Source organism: Haliotis asinina, chromosome 7, assembly GCF_037392515.1.
Source record: "Haliotis asinina isolate JCU_RB_2024 chromosome 7, JCU_Hal_asi_v2, whole genome shotgun sequence".
Taxonomy (NCBI): domain Eukaryota; kingdom Metazoa; phylum Mollusca; class Gastropoda; order Lepetellida; family Haliotidae; genus Haliotis; species Haliotis asinina.
In genome coordinates this window covers 5,534,057-5,552,561 of record NC_090286.1, presented here as the reverse complement: position 1 = coordinate 5,552,561, position 18,505 = coordinate 5,534,057, and the positions used below count along the sequence as shown (strand labels likewise).

Below are 18,505 nucleotides of genomic sequence, written 5' to 3'. Positions count from 1 at the left end.
CATTTTGGAGTATATCGTTATTCCTTCATCAGGTGAGTGATCTCTATAAAAACTCTTCCTTGTACAGTTCTGAGTAATAATTTATGAAACCAGGGATAGGTAATTATGTTTGTCAAATACATCTGAGAAAGGGAGGGAGGATTAAACTGACGTGTGTTAAGGTTAAAATGTTGTTATGTTTGGAATCAACCCAGAGCCCTGGAACAACAAGGCAAATGCTTCAACCACTGTGCTATAAAGCTGTTTCATTACTGTAAGTAAAAAGTTACTGTGTGTTAGATGCAAAGCTGAGGATGAGCGTATCAAGTCTATATTTTCTGCTTCCTAGGGGATGATAGTGGATGCACTGGCCCTTGTAGGGGCCGAGACAGAAAGCCTAGAGACCCTTAGGGTTTTTGTGCAGGAGGAGATCCACAGTCTCATCGTGAGGATCAAACTCCGGTCCATGCAGAGGAAGGTAGGTAGCCCTACACCAGTGGTTCAATTAGGACTGGAGATCCCCCCCACAGCAGTGACTCAGTGAGTGAGTTTAGTTTTACTCCGCACTCAACAATATTCCAGGTACATGTATATGGTGGTGGTCTGTAAATAATCTGGTTTTGGTTCAGTGAGCGACTAGGGATTCTCCTACAGCAGTGTCTCAGCAAGGGACTGGGGGATTCCCCTACAGCATTGGTTCAGCGAGTGACAGGGAATTCCCCTACAGCTGTGGCCCAGTCAGTGATCTGGGTATTCCCCTACAGCAGAATCCTCAATATCTCAAGGGTATATGTTCTGATAAGTCTCCACTGGATGCATCTACCTTCTTGCTGGCTTTTTATCCTATCAGGTGTCTATGCTAGGAAGTTGAGTGTACCAATCACAACTCCTTTCCCTACTTAGCTTATCTATCCAATTAAACTTGGCAACACAGTTGATGCAGAGGTACTGTGAAGGGGTAGAAGGAGTTCTTTCATATATTTTAAAGATTCCTACCTGTCAGTTTGTCTGTATGATTTCCCCCAAATATGAGTCGCACTGCGAACAAACCTTTTGCTCACACTATCAAGCTCGGTTGTAACAGCAACTTAGTTGATTGGCTACTGTGAGATATTGATGATGCTACAGCAGTGGTTCTGTGAGGGACTGGGGATTCCCCTTCAGCAGTGGCTCATTGAGACATCTGAGATTCTCTTACAGGCATCCTAACAGACCTGAAGCAACTGATGCCAACTGTAAGAAGTGATGTAATTTATGGTTTGGTCAAATGTGACATGGTTGTGTATCATTGTTTCCCAACTGAGATCATTTACTCCAGAACAAGTTGTGTTTTTCAGGTGCAGATCGGCTGTGACAAGACTCCTGGTACCTTCACCCTACTCCCAGATGGCGCTGTGTCTCTCCAGATGGAAACTGTCGATACTTTCTACACAGTCTCACGTAACAAAGTGTCTGTTGGTTTGGACCTACTGATAAAACTTGAACCTCAGCCTCAGGAAAGGTGACATTTTTATCTCTCCTGTGAACTTGTGTTATGGTTCTTCAATTTCTGTCAATCTGTTGATTTACTAACGCTTAACTTAAAACTCTTGACAAGTACTTTACAAACCATTCAGGTCCATGCCTACAACTGGCTGTTTAATCATTCAAATGCTTCAGTTTTAATCTGATTCTTTTCTTTTGCTCACACTGGGCATGATTGCCTCATATTTGGAGGATGTTCAATAATCCATACTGAAATATACTTAGAACTTTTCAACTGAAGCTCATTGTACAATATGCGAAGGATTTTGTTGGGTTTTGGTTTATTTGAGTTTACATCACTGTACTGCCGTAAGTACTTATGACATCTAGGTGTATATTGTAAGACCTACCAGGGACAAAGCCATAATCAGACAAAACAATGAAAATAAATGGATCCGTGTTTGGGTGTTCAACCACAATTTTCAGCCATGTTTTATATTTTCACCTAGGCAATGGGTTAACAAACAATAATAAACTGAAAAAGTGTTGCATTTTCCTATTTCCAAAAATATTGGATTTATAATCAGTCATTGAGTCATTGTAATGTTCATTTGACAGGGCCATGCTGTTCCAGAAGTACTTGAAGCTCCCCATCTACCCCGACATGTGCCCCGCCCACTTGGTGTGGGGTGGCCATCAGCTGCTGTACCAGCCAGTCACAGAGGATGTCAAACCAATGCTGCTCCACACACAAGGGGGAACCCGGGAGTCTGACATCACACAGGTACTACAATTCATCTCTTTCACAGACCCCAGAAAACAACTTTTAGTGTGCCATCTATTACTTGTCCCATTCCCTAGCAGCTAAACTCATTTTCAAGATGTAAATGTAAATGTAAATGTAAATGTAAATGTAAATGTAAATGTAAATGTAAATGTAAATGTAAATGTAAATCCTTTATGCATCAAACATTTTGAGAGGAATATGTTAGTCAGTGGTGGGAGGGAGAATATGCAAGGGAGACAACTCTGTCATGATTAACTAAATATTAATAACTTAGTTGACATTAGGTCCATTTATTATAACCTCAAGTCTAGTACCACATCTCAGGTTAGCACTGTTTGTTAACTGTAGGGTTGGAGATAAGACAGTCTCTTGGTTTTGTTGAATATTTAAGATTTTGTGTTAGCATCCGATTCGTTGGTGTGGACGTTGAGTATGAGTATGTAATATTTGTTCTAAAAGATTCTGTTAGTTAGTGTACAGACATACACTCCTCATATAGTCATAGAAATAGTTTGTCTTTTTTTTCTTAATTACTCATTGTATTTGCTTCTGCCCTGTTGGTGAATAGTAGTCTCCATCGTTGTATGACTAAGCCAAGAAGAGATACATAGTTTAATCCAATTTAAGTTAGATCTTCATACCTGTGTTTCTCACTGCAGACAAGGAAACCATCTCTTTACCTTATGAAATACATCATATACCAAGCCATACAGTTTTTGATGCCTCATGTGAATCTGTGGATAGTTAATGTAGACATCTATCAATATTTAGTTTGTAGGACTGCATGATTGTGGGCAGACAGATGAAACAATGACCATTTCTTTATCTTCAGGGCACAACAGCTTTGCTGGTCCAGGAGATGGAGAGAGGGTCCTTCTCCTTCCTGGATTACAACAGTATAGGTGAGTGGGTGAGTGAGTGAGTGAGGAGGCAATGTTGATAAGATATTTTCAGGGTTTAACATCCAGTTTACAAAAACATTTACAATATCATTTACACAAAAGCCTTTTGCTCTTGATTCAATGCCTATGTCAATCCATATTACATGAGAAGGTGGCATTTGATCCCTGAGAAACTGTAGCATGGATTCTAGAGCCAATGACATTTCAGCTTTCTAAGACAAATTTTGATTGTATGTGTACTACCCATCAAATGTTTAGACTCACTAACGTAAATGTGGACACTTTTTTCAGTCAACTGTTCAAAACTAGATTTTGCGAAATATTCCATGCTATTTAAAAGTACTGTTTACACATGAATTGATTTACATAACAATTCATAACACTGAAAAGATTATTTGTCAGGAGTTCAATAAATAGAAAACATATTTCTTAGCAAAACTTTACACCAAAACACAACAGTTTATGTGCACGATATTTGCACATACTTTTCCCACATATTGCTTGCTAATGCTTTATGTGAGTGTAAACTTTTCATGGGTAGTATATTTCTATAATTTTAATTTTGACCCAAAATCCCAGAGAATACAGATCTTGACATTTTGATAGCACATTAGCAAACATATGTCATGGCCATATCTGTTGGGAACAGCTTAGTTATGTTCTTATCGAGTATCTATACATTATTTTGCATATCATTGTGCCAGACAATATTGGAGTTCAGCTGGCACCACTGTACCCCAACAGCACGTTCGTGAGCCTGGTGACAGCATCCGATTTGGTTGACACCATCCTCCACGAACTACAGGAGAGGAACATCACCAACCTGGTGCTGAATGTCATGCCCCTGGACACCACCCTCGTGACAAAACTCATGAAGTGTCCAGACTTCCTCCGATACCAGTACCTAGGTGAGCCATGTTGTGTTGTGATCCCTCACCTTCATGGAGTCTTATACTCTCGTATCTAGCAACAACTGTTGATGTGCTAGTAGGTGGTCCTGTCCATGGTCGCATTCCACTAACTGATCTTAGCCTATGCCTGTTGTAAACAAAAAAATCCCAGTCTTAATGTGACGTTACCACTAACCAGTCTTACCCAAGTCCATTGTATAGTTAAGATCCAAAGTCTAAGGTGCTTATTACCAACTTAGGATCATTAAAATCAGTTGTGGGGAAACAAAATTGTATCAGACGAGGAAGAGTGTATACTACACTAAATGTATCAGAACGGTACACAAAATATACAACATAATAGTGAAATAATAGTTAAAGTGTAATCAGAAGGATAGGGCGATTGTGTTTACTATTGTTCAACTGACTTTCATCTCAAAGAAATTGCCTAATATGTACAACAGTGTTGACGTATGACATCACTACCAATGACTGATTTTCACAAAATGGCGCCTTTGCTGACAAAGGTAAACAGGAAGAAGCATGAACTTTTCCCTTGATTCAAGGATCATTTGTACTTAAATATAAGATGTAAGTTATCAGAATGAATCTGACTATCTGTTATTGTTATATGTTTTCATCGTTTCATTGTTAGTAAGAGACAAAGCCAGAAATGATTGCCATTGTTGTTCTGTAAGATTTTGCGTCTGTCATGGGGTCACACTGCACAGAAACTTCTTTTGAATTATCAAATCATATGTGTCTATTTAAAATTTCCTATATGCTATTTCCATTTGCATGTTCTAAAGGTATTGAGCCATACAAAACAATGAATAGCTTGCTGGATGTTGGAAAATTTCTGTAAATGCTGCACAGTGTAAAATCAGAATGTTTCTTTGTTTACATTTGAAATAAGCACAGTCTTTCAAACACTGCGTTCATTTTCAGACTGAATATCTTTTGTTTTATTTTGTCCAGACAGTTGGTATTGGTAACAAACACCACTTGTAATTTGGTTTTAAAATTATGGGGAATTCAGTGATTCATTTGTCACATTTGACCATGAAATATACTTGATGTAATAGGTGTCTCAGTTTTGGCCTTTGTGAAAATACTATCCAATATGGAGGAAAGCGCACTTTAGTATCTGTTTAAGTGTATTTTCACAAACATCCCACCCGATTGATCATAAGTAGTTTCACGAAAAACCGATATCAGTGATCATTAATATACAGTACACCTTCCATCGTCTGCTAGACCATGCAAAGGGATATAAGTCATGCCTCACATTTTTCCATCCCTCACGCGAAAGAGACTTGATGTTAGCTAGGATCAGATCATAAGATCGGGACCGGCTTTGATCAGCCTAAAATTGGTTAGTGGAACAGGTGTAACTTTTAGGTAAGACGATTGTAATATTGGCATAATTAGCTAAGATAGGCTAGTGGAGCAGGACCCTGACCACAAATCAGTTGTTGAAGTAAAGCAACATTGGTTGTGGACAGTGTTTGGATGGGTGACCATGTTTGGCAGCTTGACTTCTGAGAGTTTCTAGGACTTCAGTCCTGTCGAGGCACATGTGATACATGTGGTTTCACCTTAGGCAAGAAATCACCTCTGTTCACTCAGCAGTGAATGGGTACCCGATGGGATAAGTCATAGGACTATTAACCTTTTGGCATCTAACAGACAGCTTGGTTTATACTGGGTAATGCTGTATCAACGCTTTGAGCAAGTTTGTGGAAACAGGCACTTCATAAATAGCCATTGCTTTTATTTTCTTATGATCAAATACCTCCCTAGGTGAAGAACAGTCCTGTCAGTTTTGTTGGGTTTTGTTTTGTTTGGTATGGAATGGACCAGTGCATGTAGACCCATCTATCTTTCCCTGACATTAGACCCCAAGACTGACTGTATGCTCCAAGTTTTGTCATTTGTATATTTTAATGGCAGGTTATGATGAGATCCTTGGGCTGATGAAGAGGGTGATGCGGTCCAACTTTGATCTCCTGATTGGGCAGGTGATAGCCACAGGTGTGACATCCTTCATACAGGTGCCATCAGACAAGGTAATACCGGTATAGGTGTCAGATTTATTCTGTACTGTTTAATTGTTACTCTAAGGCCCTAAGTTCCCTCCCCTACAATTTATATGTGTGAAGTCATGCCAGTTATAGCTGTAGTAGTGTAAGACAGTACTCTCTCTCTCACACATTGTGTCTCCAGTGCAAAGGAGGTATGTATCCTCTTCCACTGTCTTGAAATTGTTTTACAATTTTGAAGCTGACATTTGAAATATATATATTTCCTTCCGGTTTAGTTAGCATGAACATATCCCATAGGATATTTTGGCTAGCGCAAGGAGGAATCCATTTTGGAACCAGGGCCCTTATTCTGGAAACGTTTGTAGCCCTAAGAATTCTTAACTCTGGTCGTAGCCAATGTGTTAAGAATTGGCTTATGAACTTTGTAGGGCTATGAACGTTTCGAGAATAGCTAGCCAGTTTCTGTAGTTACACTACATCACATCACTGTCACACAACACAATCTAGCAGTAATTAAATTCCTTGTAAGAATGTTGCCCAAACAGTACACCTTTTTTTTGTTAACTGACTAATGGTTCTATTACATTTGCTAGTATGTTTTATTGATTATGTTCATGTAATAAAATGGTGTATAGCTTACAGTGAAATCATTCAAGGTCCTAATATTCCAGTATGTTGGTAATGAAATAGGTTCACTCAAAGACAAAGTGGACTTTAAAGAGCAAAAATTATCTAGTTGTACTTTGTTGCAGATTCTGTCCCTGGCAACAGCGACATTTTACCCAGAGGAAATCCTGCAGCAAGATCAACAGCACAGTAACAATCTTTCTGTGCGTTATATTTAAGCAGAACTTGCTGTTATCAGATGTTATATCCATGAAGGTCTGGGTTATAAATGGTCATCGATGAATCATATTGCTGAATGTGGTGTTAAACAACAGAAAAGTCAAAACCAAAAATAGTAGATGTTGAAATATTATGGTATTTGTTGTTACCCTGCCTGGTGCTTATCATTGAAATGATATCAGGGATTATTAAGCACAGAGTCAATACTCAGTGGGGTGTTCATGTTAAACTGTACTCTTTTCAGAACAACAACATTATAAAAGTGGCATTGAGTCAGTGAATCTGTAAACCAAGGAATAACACAAACCAATGCTTTGATCAAACACTGTTTTTTATGTGGTTTACAGATATGCCAATATCCAACTGATATCCAAGTCACTATGTCAGGATCGTGAATTCAAGGCCACTCCTAAGTCATTATTTAATTATTTAATAAATGAAAATAATAAATATCACTGCACCTTGCCTTGGGTTTTACTGACTCTTGAATCAATTTTACCTCTGGATCAAGGAATGACATATTACTATTCAACCATGTTGGTGAACATTACGTCTTTTTCCTAAACATGTTGTACTGGTATGTACGATGGGTCTGATACCTAAGGAAGATTTCTGAAACAAATAACTATGAATATACCAAGTGAGCAACAGAACAATTATGTCACAATATGAAGAGATACTAACCTGGTGCTGTTTTGTTTATTTGATGATCCATAATAAACAATGTAATGACCAAGCATGCTTTTTTGTAGCTTTTGGTCTTTGTTTTGTTTCAGCACCTGTTTCAAGCAGACAGACATCCAGTAACACAGTTCAGCAATGTGGAGAACCGGTTTCTGTTCAAGGTGAGCATGCAGTATGGCTTGGTGAAGGTAGTGTGGTTTTTGGAGGGTGTTGGGGGAAAGGGTTGGTTCGATGGTTAGGGGTGAGGAGGGATGCTGGAGAGGGCTTGTCTTGTGGTTGAGGGGTGGAGTGTGGAGACGGGCAGTGTGGTGGTTGGGAGTTGGGAAGAGAGGGTGGGGGATTTGTGGCTTGGAAAGGGGATAGTTTGGCTGGGATGGTGGGACGTCAGGGAGAGTGGAGTGAGGGAAGTGTGCTGGAAGAGAGGTGGTATGTTGTGGATGGTGGTACTAGAGCATGAATTGGGAGGGTAGTCTAGCACTGGTTGGGCAGAGTATGGTTTGGAGGGAGAGCATGTAGGTGGTAAAGTGGAGAGGGAAAGAGGGGTTAGTGGAAGTGGGGGTGTGAGGTAGGTGTGGGTTCGGCGGGAAGATCAAGAGTGGTTTAGGATTACACATTGCTCAGTCTGCTGTAGAAAAACCCAGTGTTTGTCAAGGATATAATACAATTATTTATATTTTATAGATCTAATATTATTTCATTTAGTATCCTACAGTGTGTAGGTATCTGTAATCTCAAGCAAGTGTATGTACTGAGTGGAGCAGGATTAAATCTACTGATGTACTGACAAGACATTTATTTCAGCTGACATGTTGTGCTGGTTCCAGGCACTGAGTTTAACTAAATATCCTATTTTATCATGTCTAGACAGAAACATCCTGATACACTTTTCCCAAACTGTGTGTTTGAGCTTTGCCAGCTTGCAAAAGCCACATGATACCTACCTGAGGAGTTTTCATTAGGAATATGCATTATTACTACCAGCATAACATTGTCTGTAAAGTCAACCCTCTGTAAAAACCTTCAGAATTGAGGATAATTTATATCTCCCATCCCTAAATTGAGCGATCCTACAGGAAGGACATCACCAGATCATAAACAATTCCAGTGTTTGCAATAAAAACATGTTGTTTCATGTTGTTGTCTTTATACAATGCTTGTTTACAAAGAACTGCAGGACACAGCACCATTTTGTGTGTTTATACAAAAGTAGTGACAGTAGAAATATTTGTTCTCTGTTTACATGCAGAAATAAGTTATATGAGGAGACTCAGTTTACTTCCAGTAATTTATATAATTCTCAGATATCCAAGTTATAATTTACTAGGCCTAGGTTCAGATGACTTTGAGAATGGTCATTTAACAGTCGCAGATATCTGATATTTCCTCGTAGCTATTACTTCCTCACAATGCTCACCCCAACAAAACAAGACATCCCCAATCTGCAGCTTCACCCTCTCGCACAAAAACAACCCCCTCAAGACAACCCTCAGCCCCCAAACAAAAGACTACACCCTGTTCACTACCCTCACTCCCAAACACAAGGCTCCCCCTTACCCACCTCACCCCCTAACTCAAGACTACACCCTCTTCACTACCCTCAGCCCCCAAACACATGACTACCCCTTGCTCACTCATGACTGACACCCAAAACACAAAATTACCCATCAACAACTTCACCCTCTAGCACAAATCAATCCCCTCAACACAATCATCATGACTACACCCTGTTCACTACCCTCACTCCTAACATGACTACCCCTTACCCACCCTCCTCACTCCCTAAAACAAGACTACCCCTTACCCACCCACCTCACCCCAAACACAAGACAAAACCCTTACCCACCCACCTCACCCCCAAACACAAGACTACCCCCTACCTACCCACCTCACCCCCAAACACAAGACTACCCCTTACCCACCCACCTCACATCCCCCCACCTCACCCCCAAACACATGACTACCCCTTACCCACCCACCTCACCCCCCCCAAAACAAGACTACCCCTTACCCACCCACCTCGCTCCCAAACACATGACTACCCCCCCCCCCCAAAACAAGACTACCGTCTCCACACAAACCCCCACCCCCAAACACGAGACTACCTCTCACCCACCTCTAACCCAAACACAATACAACCACTTCCCCACCACCTTCAGCCCCTCCCAATCAACCTGACCCACAAGCACCAGCCCACCACCTTTCCCCACCCCTCCCTATCACCCACACCACATTACTTTGTGTAAATACATAAGCCCATGAAGCAGAAATAACACATTTTCAATATGTCTGAGTACCCAAACAACTATGTAAGTATATATATATATACTTATATATATATATATATTTAAACATTTTAAACAAATAGGTATATAAAATCATTAACAGTTTACAAGTACTAAATATGGCAGCTGAGATAGTCACATTTGTCTGATGTATCAAACCTGATTTGTTTATTTCACAGTGGTAATCCTTCAGTTCCAGCTTTCCTCATGTCAACAATGCTAACACAAAGAACAAACATTCATGTCAAAGCAGGCCTTGTCTCAGTCAAAATCATTCTGATCAAATGAGATCCTGTATTGCAACCTTCCACCCCTCAATCACACATAGACTCTACCAATATTGGTAGAGTCCACTTGAGAACAAGTCCCAGACACGTCTGCTATTGAATATTTCCAATACCAATCAGTGATTGATCTTTGATGACCTATCAATATTGGTGATCAGTCAACTGAGGCATGTTAGGACCACGACCAGGCAGAACGTACGTCAGAGTGAGGCAGCCTCACTCTGGCTCACAGATCATGTTGAAGCTCTGCAAGAACTTGTTTCAGACTGGCTCTGCAGAAACCTGCTCCAAGATGATCAATATTGGTTGATTTGTTATTGATTTTGTTCAATACCAAATTCCCAGGCTTTGGCAACTTGTTTGGACAAAGTTGCTGGACAAGTTCTGTCTGCTGGTAGGAGAGGAACAGGTGCTTGTTGAGAGAGAGGTTGGGACTTGCAGAACAGGTTTATGAGTGGTGTCAGTTAGTTGTGCTGACTAAGTGTTGTGGGAAACACGTCGGGTGTATATCATAGTTATGTTTGTTACACAAGGAATGTGTCATTCCTGTTCATTGCAAGTAAAAAAAAGTGACAAAATTGCGTTTGATACTTTGGGTTATTACAACAGTCGTCATGATACTGATGATAATAAAAAATTTAATGATTAAAAATTTTAATCAAAAGGAATAGAGATGTTGATAACATACCCATAATTTCAATAATATTTAATAATAACAGCAATGACAACAATAATAATGATGATGACAGGTGTGATAGTTTTGAAAATCTAATATTTTAATGTTGTACATTCCATATATGCACACTATATTTCACTGTAATTGTTGTCCTCCCCTTTCGACATTTAAATAACCTCTTTATAGCTATCCTGTATGGGCTGACCTGTAATACACAAGCTGCACACTGAAGCTAGTGGTACAGTCCTTTGTTGTGGGATGTTTACCTGGTAACCCCTGACAACCAGGTGCACTGGCTGATTCAGGAATGCCAGATAATGAACTCACCCTTCCATGACAGTGCTGTAGGAACTTGTCCACAATGGACTAGTCCTCAATAGTTATTGCACTGCCTCAAGTAGCTGGCTTTGTGAAATATGACCCAGCTCATTCAGCTGAAGGGAACATAAAATTTAACTCGGTTGTGTTTTTGAGCCATGGCTTATTTGTTTTGGGTTAAGTAACCACCATTAAATGAAACACTGAAAACAAATAGGGTTAGTCTGAGTCAACGCTCATCATGCACCACTTGTGTGTTTATAACACTGCTTCAAATACTCCACTTACCCCTCGGTAATACAAACCAATGATAGCGATTTGAAACTATGGTAGAAAAACTTATATCCTAAGTTGGATAAATCAGACACTTAAATTTTCAATTGGCAAGGTAAGATTATGAGGATTCGCAATCTAAAATTCTCTTTATTTGGTTTACTTTTTGGTTTAAAGTGAAATTCATCGGTACCTTTTCACTGCAAACAGACAAAAATAACATGAATTAAAAAACACTGAAATGTGAGTGAGTAAGTTTGGTTTTACACCGCACTCAGCAATATTCCCGCTGTAGGGCGGTTTTCTGTAAGTAATCAAGTCTGGACCAGACAGTCTTGTGATCAACAGCATTAGTCTTTTGTTATGACAAGCTTTAGTAGCTGAAGAACAGTTCTTACCTGGATCTTTATGGGTCATGTCATGAAGGTATGGAAGCCGATTTATCCACTGTAGCTATTATAGGAAGAATGGGTTACTGATGATGAGTTCCAACCTGGACCTTCAGAGTGAGTGAGTGAGTGAGTGTGAGTGAGTGAGTGAGTGAGTGAGTGAGTGAGTGAGTGAGTGAGTGAGTGAGTGAGTGAGTGAGTGAGTATTGTGAGAAACAGACAATAGAGGGAGTGAGTGGTTGGCTTTTGAGTGGGAGTTGTGTAGGTTAGTGAGTGACTGGGTGTATGTAGATTGAAACACATCAATAAAATGGAAACCATGGAGGTGATTTCAATGACAGTTAATGGAAGTTAATGAAACTTTGTGCAGACTGAACAAAGACTGATAAAGTATTAGAAAATAATAATGAATGCATAAATACATGAATGGAAATAGTTGGGTTGATGAATAAAATGAAATCTTATATATCCAATTACATAAAAGACCTGTGAAGATCAGGGGTATAGACCTTCAACAACCCATGCTTGCCACAGAAGGTGACTATCCTTGTCATAAGAGGCATCACATGTCATTGGTTCCCAACTGCGGAGATCGATGCTCATGCTGTTGATCACTGGATTGCCCAGTCAAGACTTGATTATTTACAGACTGCCAAAATATAGCTGGCATATTTCTGAGCAAAACTGATGCTACCCGAAAGTAACCTTTAGTGTTACCAACAACAGTTGATGGATTTCATAGCAAAAGACATAAGGGTGTCCATTATCTGTCTTCAGGGAAGTTAGGTCTGTCCCCTGTGTGTATGAAGGGGTGATGCAGTAATCAGCGTGTCTGTCCAGACTTTAATCCTAGAGTTATTCTAAATTTGTTCCAACACTGTCACTAAACAAAAGTCAAAACATCAAACTGTTTTGGTGAGTGAGTTCATGTCACATGGACTTATGCCATGTAGCTACCTCACTAGGTACAGAGATTGACTGACAACTGTATGATATTTTGCTGATCTCACGTGTATGAACATATATTTCATGAGCCCCTCCATATGATATTAACAAGTCACTAGTATAGAGAAAACAAATTTAAAAAGATATTAAAACATGATTGCTAACATAACAAATCGCACCCCTCCCTAACCATCTGATCTTTGATCTGATGCACAAATTGTCATGGAAGAATGTATATTAGTTTTAGAGGTGTCATCCTGTTAATTGTTTATATATCATGTTGACTTTTATGTCAATTAATCAATCAGTCATCAAGGAAACAGAATGTGGCCAATGCAAAGAATTAAAATTTCCATCTGGAGATGTGTACAACTATTCTGCTGTGTATATCTGTGGTGAAAGCAAGTGCTAGAATTATAAGAAAAACAATTTCTGTCTGCCGATGTTTACAAATATCCTGCTGTGTAAATCTGTGGTGAAAGCAAGTGCTAGAATATGAAGAAAAACAATTTCTGTCTGCCGATGTTTACAAATATCCTGCTGTGTAAATCTGTGGTGAAAGCCAGTGCTAGAATTATAAGAAAAACAATTTCTGTCTGCCGATGTTTACAAATATCCTGCTGTGTAAATCTGTGGTGAAAGCAAGTGCTAGAATATGAAGAAAAACAATTTCTGTCTGCCGATGTTTACAAATATCCTGCTGTGTAAATCTGTGGTGAAAGCCAGTGCTAGAATTATAAGAAAAACAATTTCTGTCTGCCGATGTTTACAAATATCCTGCTGCGTATATCAGTGATGAAAGCAAGTAGTGGATCATACATTCCAGTATGTATTCACATGTTGTTACACTTGGTCCCCAGTGAGTGTAATTTCTTGCTTTACAGAGTGCCAAGGCTGATGTTGATATCGAGGTAGCTGCCAACGTCCTCTCACCACAGGCTCTTTCTGATGGAGCTCAGTTGCCATGGAAACTGGTTAGAGTTGACGTCAAGCAACTGAAGTTAGAGGTGAGAATTCAGTAGTGTGCACATGCTGGTGGTACATTTATCATGATGGAACAATAATAAGAAGTAGCAGTAAGAGTTCTGTCCCTTATCTGTATTCAGACACAGATTGTGCAGAGTTATGTCCCTTATCTGAAACTGAACACAGACTGTGTAGGGTTGTGTCCCTTATCTGTTATCAAATACAGCTTGTGCAGAGTTATGTCCCTTATCTGAAATTGAACATAGACTGTGCAGTGTTGTGTCCCTTATCTGTAGGGAAGCACAGACTGTAATCAACAGGTGACAGAGGAATGGCTTTATTTGCTGCAGGTTGATCACCACTTTGACTACAACCTGGATGGCCACACCCGGAAGTACACTCTGCACTGTATCAGCAACAACAGCTCCAGCTACACCGTCTACCTTGTCCGCAACACAGATGGCTTCAAAATACCATATGGCACTGTCAATGGTTTGTATTTGCCAGTGTTAAGTGTAGGATAAAGCATAACGCAGAGGTTATGGTTTGAAAAGTAAGACTTGAGACCGGAGGGTGGGGAGCAAGTAAGATTGAGAGCTCATAGAGGTCTTACTTCTCTCCACCCGATGGTCAAGGGCTTACTTTCCCAACCATATCTAAGGAGGAGTGCTTTACTATACATATAAACCATGAGTGATGGATATTTAGATGATTGAGTGAGTGAGTGTAGTTTTATGCTGCACTCAGCAATATTCCAGCTATATTGCGGCAGTCAACAACATGAACATCGATCTGTGCAGTGGGAAACTGATGACATGTGTCAACCAAGTCAGCGAGCCTGACCACCCGATCCCGTTAGTCTCCTCTTACGACAAGCAGAGTTACCTTTTGTAGCAAGCATGGGTTGCTGAAGGCCTATTCTACCTCGAGACCTTAGGTGAGTGAGTGAGTGAGTTTAGTTTTACGCCGCACTCAGCAATATTACAGCTATATGGCGGCGGTCTGTAAATAATCGAGTCTGGACCAGACAATCCAGTGATCAACAACATGAGCATCGATCTGCGCAATTGGGAACCGATGACATGTGTCAACCAAGTCAGTGAGCCTGACCACCCGATCCCGTTAGTCGCCTCTTACGACAAGCTGAGTCGCCTTTTATGGCAAGCATGGGTTGCTGAAGGCCTATTCTACCCCGGGACCTTCACGGGTCACCTCGAGACCTTAACGGGTCAATTAGATGATCATGTAGACTAGCTACTAGTCTCTGAAATGAACATATTTTACTGAAAAAACGTTCATAGTAAGAAAGAAATAATATAATGAAATGAAGCCCAGAGACTTTCTTCATTTTCAGAAGCTAAGGAAATCTAGACTTGCCACATTTTCTAGACTTGCATGGGCTTTTTTGGATGTATACACTTCAGGGTCTGTACGACAGACTAATGGTCATACAATGAAGCTACATAACAGTAACTGAAGCGCTAGTAAAATCAGTTTCGTGACAGAAGACCTAACTATAAATAGATAATTTAACCCCTGCGTTGTTGTCGTCCCTGTGGCCATGAGGTAGAGTTTCCACTTTGTAATCTACAAAGGGTGGATCCAGTCCTGCTAGGGAAACATTTGGACATTGAAACTGCACTCTGAATATTTTTCAGTTGATTTCAAACACTCACATGTCATCTGAACTTAAATCTTGATGTTAATGTAGAGTGAGGAAACAGAGCTGGATAGAGGTATTACGTACTAAAAGTGAACCCAGCATTTAGGTCTTATTTGCAAAAAGTAAAACCGGGACATAGGTCTTACATATAGAAAGTGAAACCTTGTAACAAACAAAAACCTCAGATGCAGTTATTCTGTGAAAAGAAGCAATGTCTAATGTTTAGTGGCAATCACCCTGTTAATTTGTGCTCAAAATCAATAATATATGATGTATGAATCACAGGTTTTCATGTTTGTAGCCATGTAGAGACATAAGATCTTAGTGAAGGTCATTTAGGACCAGATTTCTTAATTTAGTGGTATATGAACTATTTAGGTGTATTTCTGGTCATTATAGATATTTTACTTGCCTTTGTTATAGCTTATGAATAATTTGGAGCAGGTCTTAAAATGATTTCCTTTAGAAATATCCCCAGCTGTAGCTGCTATCAGCATACTGCCCTCGGAATTGTTGACCTTATTGTTGGCTCAGTTATGATGGGGAAGAATTTCTGCAGTTTAGGCCACACCAATTTTATTTCTTGTTTTACGGATCTACTGCCATATTTTTTCAAGAATAAGAAAGAAAAAAATTATTTTCCCTGCTAAAAAATTGAAATCATAATGTTTCTATTGGCTAAAATGTAAACTCACAAGAAATACTTGTTGGGTTGTTTTTTTACCCGTATTCCCTTCATAAATTGCCAAACATAAAATACTTGGAGTATTAGAAGAATTATTGCTTTGATTGGAAGTTTTATTTTTATTTATTTTTTTTACGCCTGCCTTTACGTTTTCAGAAGACAAAAATCTGTAAAACAAGAAATAAAATTGGTCTGGCCTTAATAAAAAAAACAAACAGTAATCATTTTGATGAGACACTTGACAATGGGCAGATGATCTAACAATTTTTGCTGTTCCAAATTTAAGTATAATGTTTTTCAGCCGACTCATAAAACTCTGAAAATTGGTATCCTTTTCTCCTAACTTGAACAAACAAAACTGACAGTGGTTTGATTGATAAATGAGGAAATAGACAATGCCATAACAAACAGTAATTATTAGATGAATCACTGTCAGTATTCTACTTTCAATTTGACATTTATTTGGATGCTTCCATCGTGAATGCATATTATAGATCTTCGACTACTTTTGATCTGACCTTGTCCCAGCCTACACTGAAGTAAATATGTGACACAGCCCTCCATTGTTCTTGATCTGTTGAATTTCAGCTGTGTCTCTCATTGCCCTGTTGAGGATGGGTCTCGTCTCTCCCATCAAAGAGAGGTTTTACTCGGAGTTTCTCCAGCTGCCTCTATTTGAAGACATGGCACCATGGAATATTGGTAAGACCAAGACACAGATGGCTGGTGCCACGATCTATTCAATCAGGAAGGAAACCTTCCAGCATTTTGTTTGTAGTCAAGAAGAGATGAAATCAGATTGTTCCATGTATATAGTGATCTGCACAAGTATGTGTTTGCCTCTGCTTGTCTCAACTTTTTAAGCACCATAAGAAATGGCCAACATCTTCTTCTAACCCTCAATATCAAGGTCTTCTGAAAGAGGTAGTTGGCATTTTATTTGCCCAACAGATTGCCCATGAAGGAAAAAGGTACCTGCCAAATATGGGTTCTTGATGAATAAGTTCCTGTTCTGTCCAAAATCAGCGAGGTGAAAGGAATTGTTGCTTTATAATACTCAAGCTTTTTCATTCTTGTTACAGACCATTCATAATTCATTGATCAGGAGGTTGGGATTGGATGAATTTTTTTTGTCACCCATTTTATTCTGGGGAGGTAGTGGGGTCAGCAGTTTTGTACATATAAATATAAAAAAATATGCTGAAACATGAAGGCAAGGGATGAGGTGGTGGGGTCATTGATTCTGTTTGTGACATGCAGTGGGGGGTCACTTACTTCGTACATAAATTTTACATTCACATTGAACACCAGCCATAAATTATGAATGGTCCCTTAGCTAATTCTTGTACGCACAACTGGCTAAAAGACTCACCGATGTGTCATAAATACATTTGATTTTGGCATTTGCTTTGTAAGAGTGAGTGAGTTTAGTTTTACGCCGCACTCAGCAATATTCCAGCTATATGGCGGCGGTCTGTAAATAATCGAGTCTGGACCAGACAATCCAGTGATCAGCAACATGAGCATCGATCTGCGCAATTGGGAACCGATGACATGTGCCAACCAAGTCAGCGAGCCTGACCACCCGATCCCGTTAGTCGCCTCTTACGACAAGCTGAGTCGCCTTTTATGGCAAGCATGGGTTGCTGAAGGCCTATTCTACCCCAGGACCTTCACGGGGTGCTTTGTAAGAAAACTTATTGTCTCAATTAGTTGAAGTTCTGAAGTATTTTTCAACTTACTTCATGTTTGACTGTATTGCAGTGTTCAGGGCAGGGAGGCTGGAATACATTGACTATGACAGCCGGGATCTCACCTTCAACAAGATGTCCTCAACAGCATACCAGGTGAGAGGTCAACACCTGGTGCAGGCAATACTTGACCTGTCAAAGTTACTACCTTTAGGAGGCATTCCCAGGCTGTGGACCTTAGTTGGACTTCAAACAAGTTTACATTTGTATACATGTGAGACAAACAAATAGAGTTTGCAAGCTGATTGTTTCACTCGCTCTTCATTTCTGTTTGAGATAATATAATAAATGAGGTATTTACATATTTTATAATGTATTATTAATTTATTATCATGATGGTACATCGGGTATTTACATGTCTTGGCATGATTTATGTTTTAAAATGATCATAGTGGAGACATCACAAAATATTGTGTTTACTAGGGGGTGGAGGGCGTTACCATGAGAAGCCCATTCTTCATTGACGTCCCCAACATGTCTCGATGAACTTTCAGGTGATGGCAATGTTGATGAACTTCAAGAGGACAGTGGACGACTTTGGACATTGCAAGTCAGATGCAAAGTAAAGAAAGTTTTGACCAATGATAAAACTTATCTTTAGTCACTGTGGCATGATTTTATGACACCTCAGTCAGCAAATATCTCAAATAAATAATATGGAGCAGTTATGGGT

The 18,505-nt window shown here is 39.6% G+C and overlaps 1 protein-coding gene across 1 annotated transcript in view; it reads left to right on the top strand.

Annotated features, from left to right (window-relative positions):
* Nucleotides 1–18,505, top strand: part of LOC137291339 (uncharacterized) — a 48,968-nt gene that overhangs the window by 28,715 nt on the left and 1,748 nt on the right. The window contains exons 16-28 of the mRNA XM_067822646.1: nt 329–457; nt 1,317–1,480; nt 2,062–2,227; nt 3,063–3,132; nt 3,837–4,040; nt 5,976–6,091; nt 6,820–6,897; nt 7,690–7,758; nt 13,652–13,774; nt 14,084–14,225; nt 16,670–16,783; nt 17,846–17,928; nt 18,327–18,394. Coding sequence (XP_067678747.1) covers nt 329–457; nt 1,317–1,480; nt 2,062–2,227; nt 3,063–3,132; nt 3,837–4,040; nt 5,976–6,091; nt 6,820–6,897; nt 7,690–7,758; nt 13,652–13,774; nt 14,084–14,225; nt 16,670–16,783; nt 17,846–17,928; nt 18,327–18,394 — 1,526 coding nt within the window. The remainder of the gene's footprint in view (nt 1–328; nt 458–1,316; nt 1,481–2,061; nt 2,228–3,062; nt 3,133–3,836; nt 4,041–5,975; nt 6,092–6,819; nt 6,898–7,689; nt 7,759–13,651; nt 13,775–14,083; nt 14,226–16,669; nt 16,784–17,845; nt 17,929–18,326; nt 18,395–18,505) is intronic.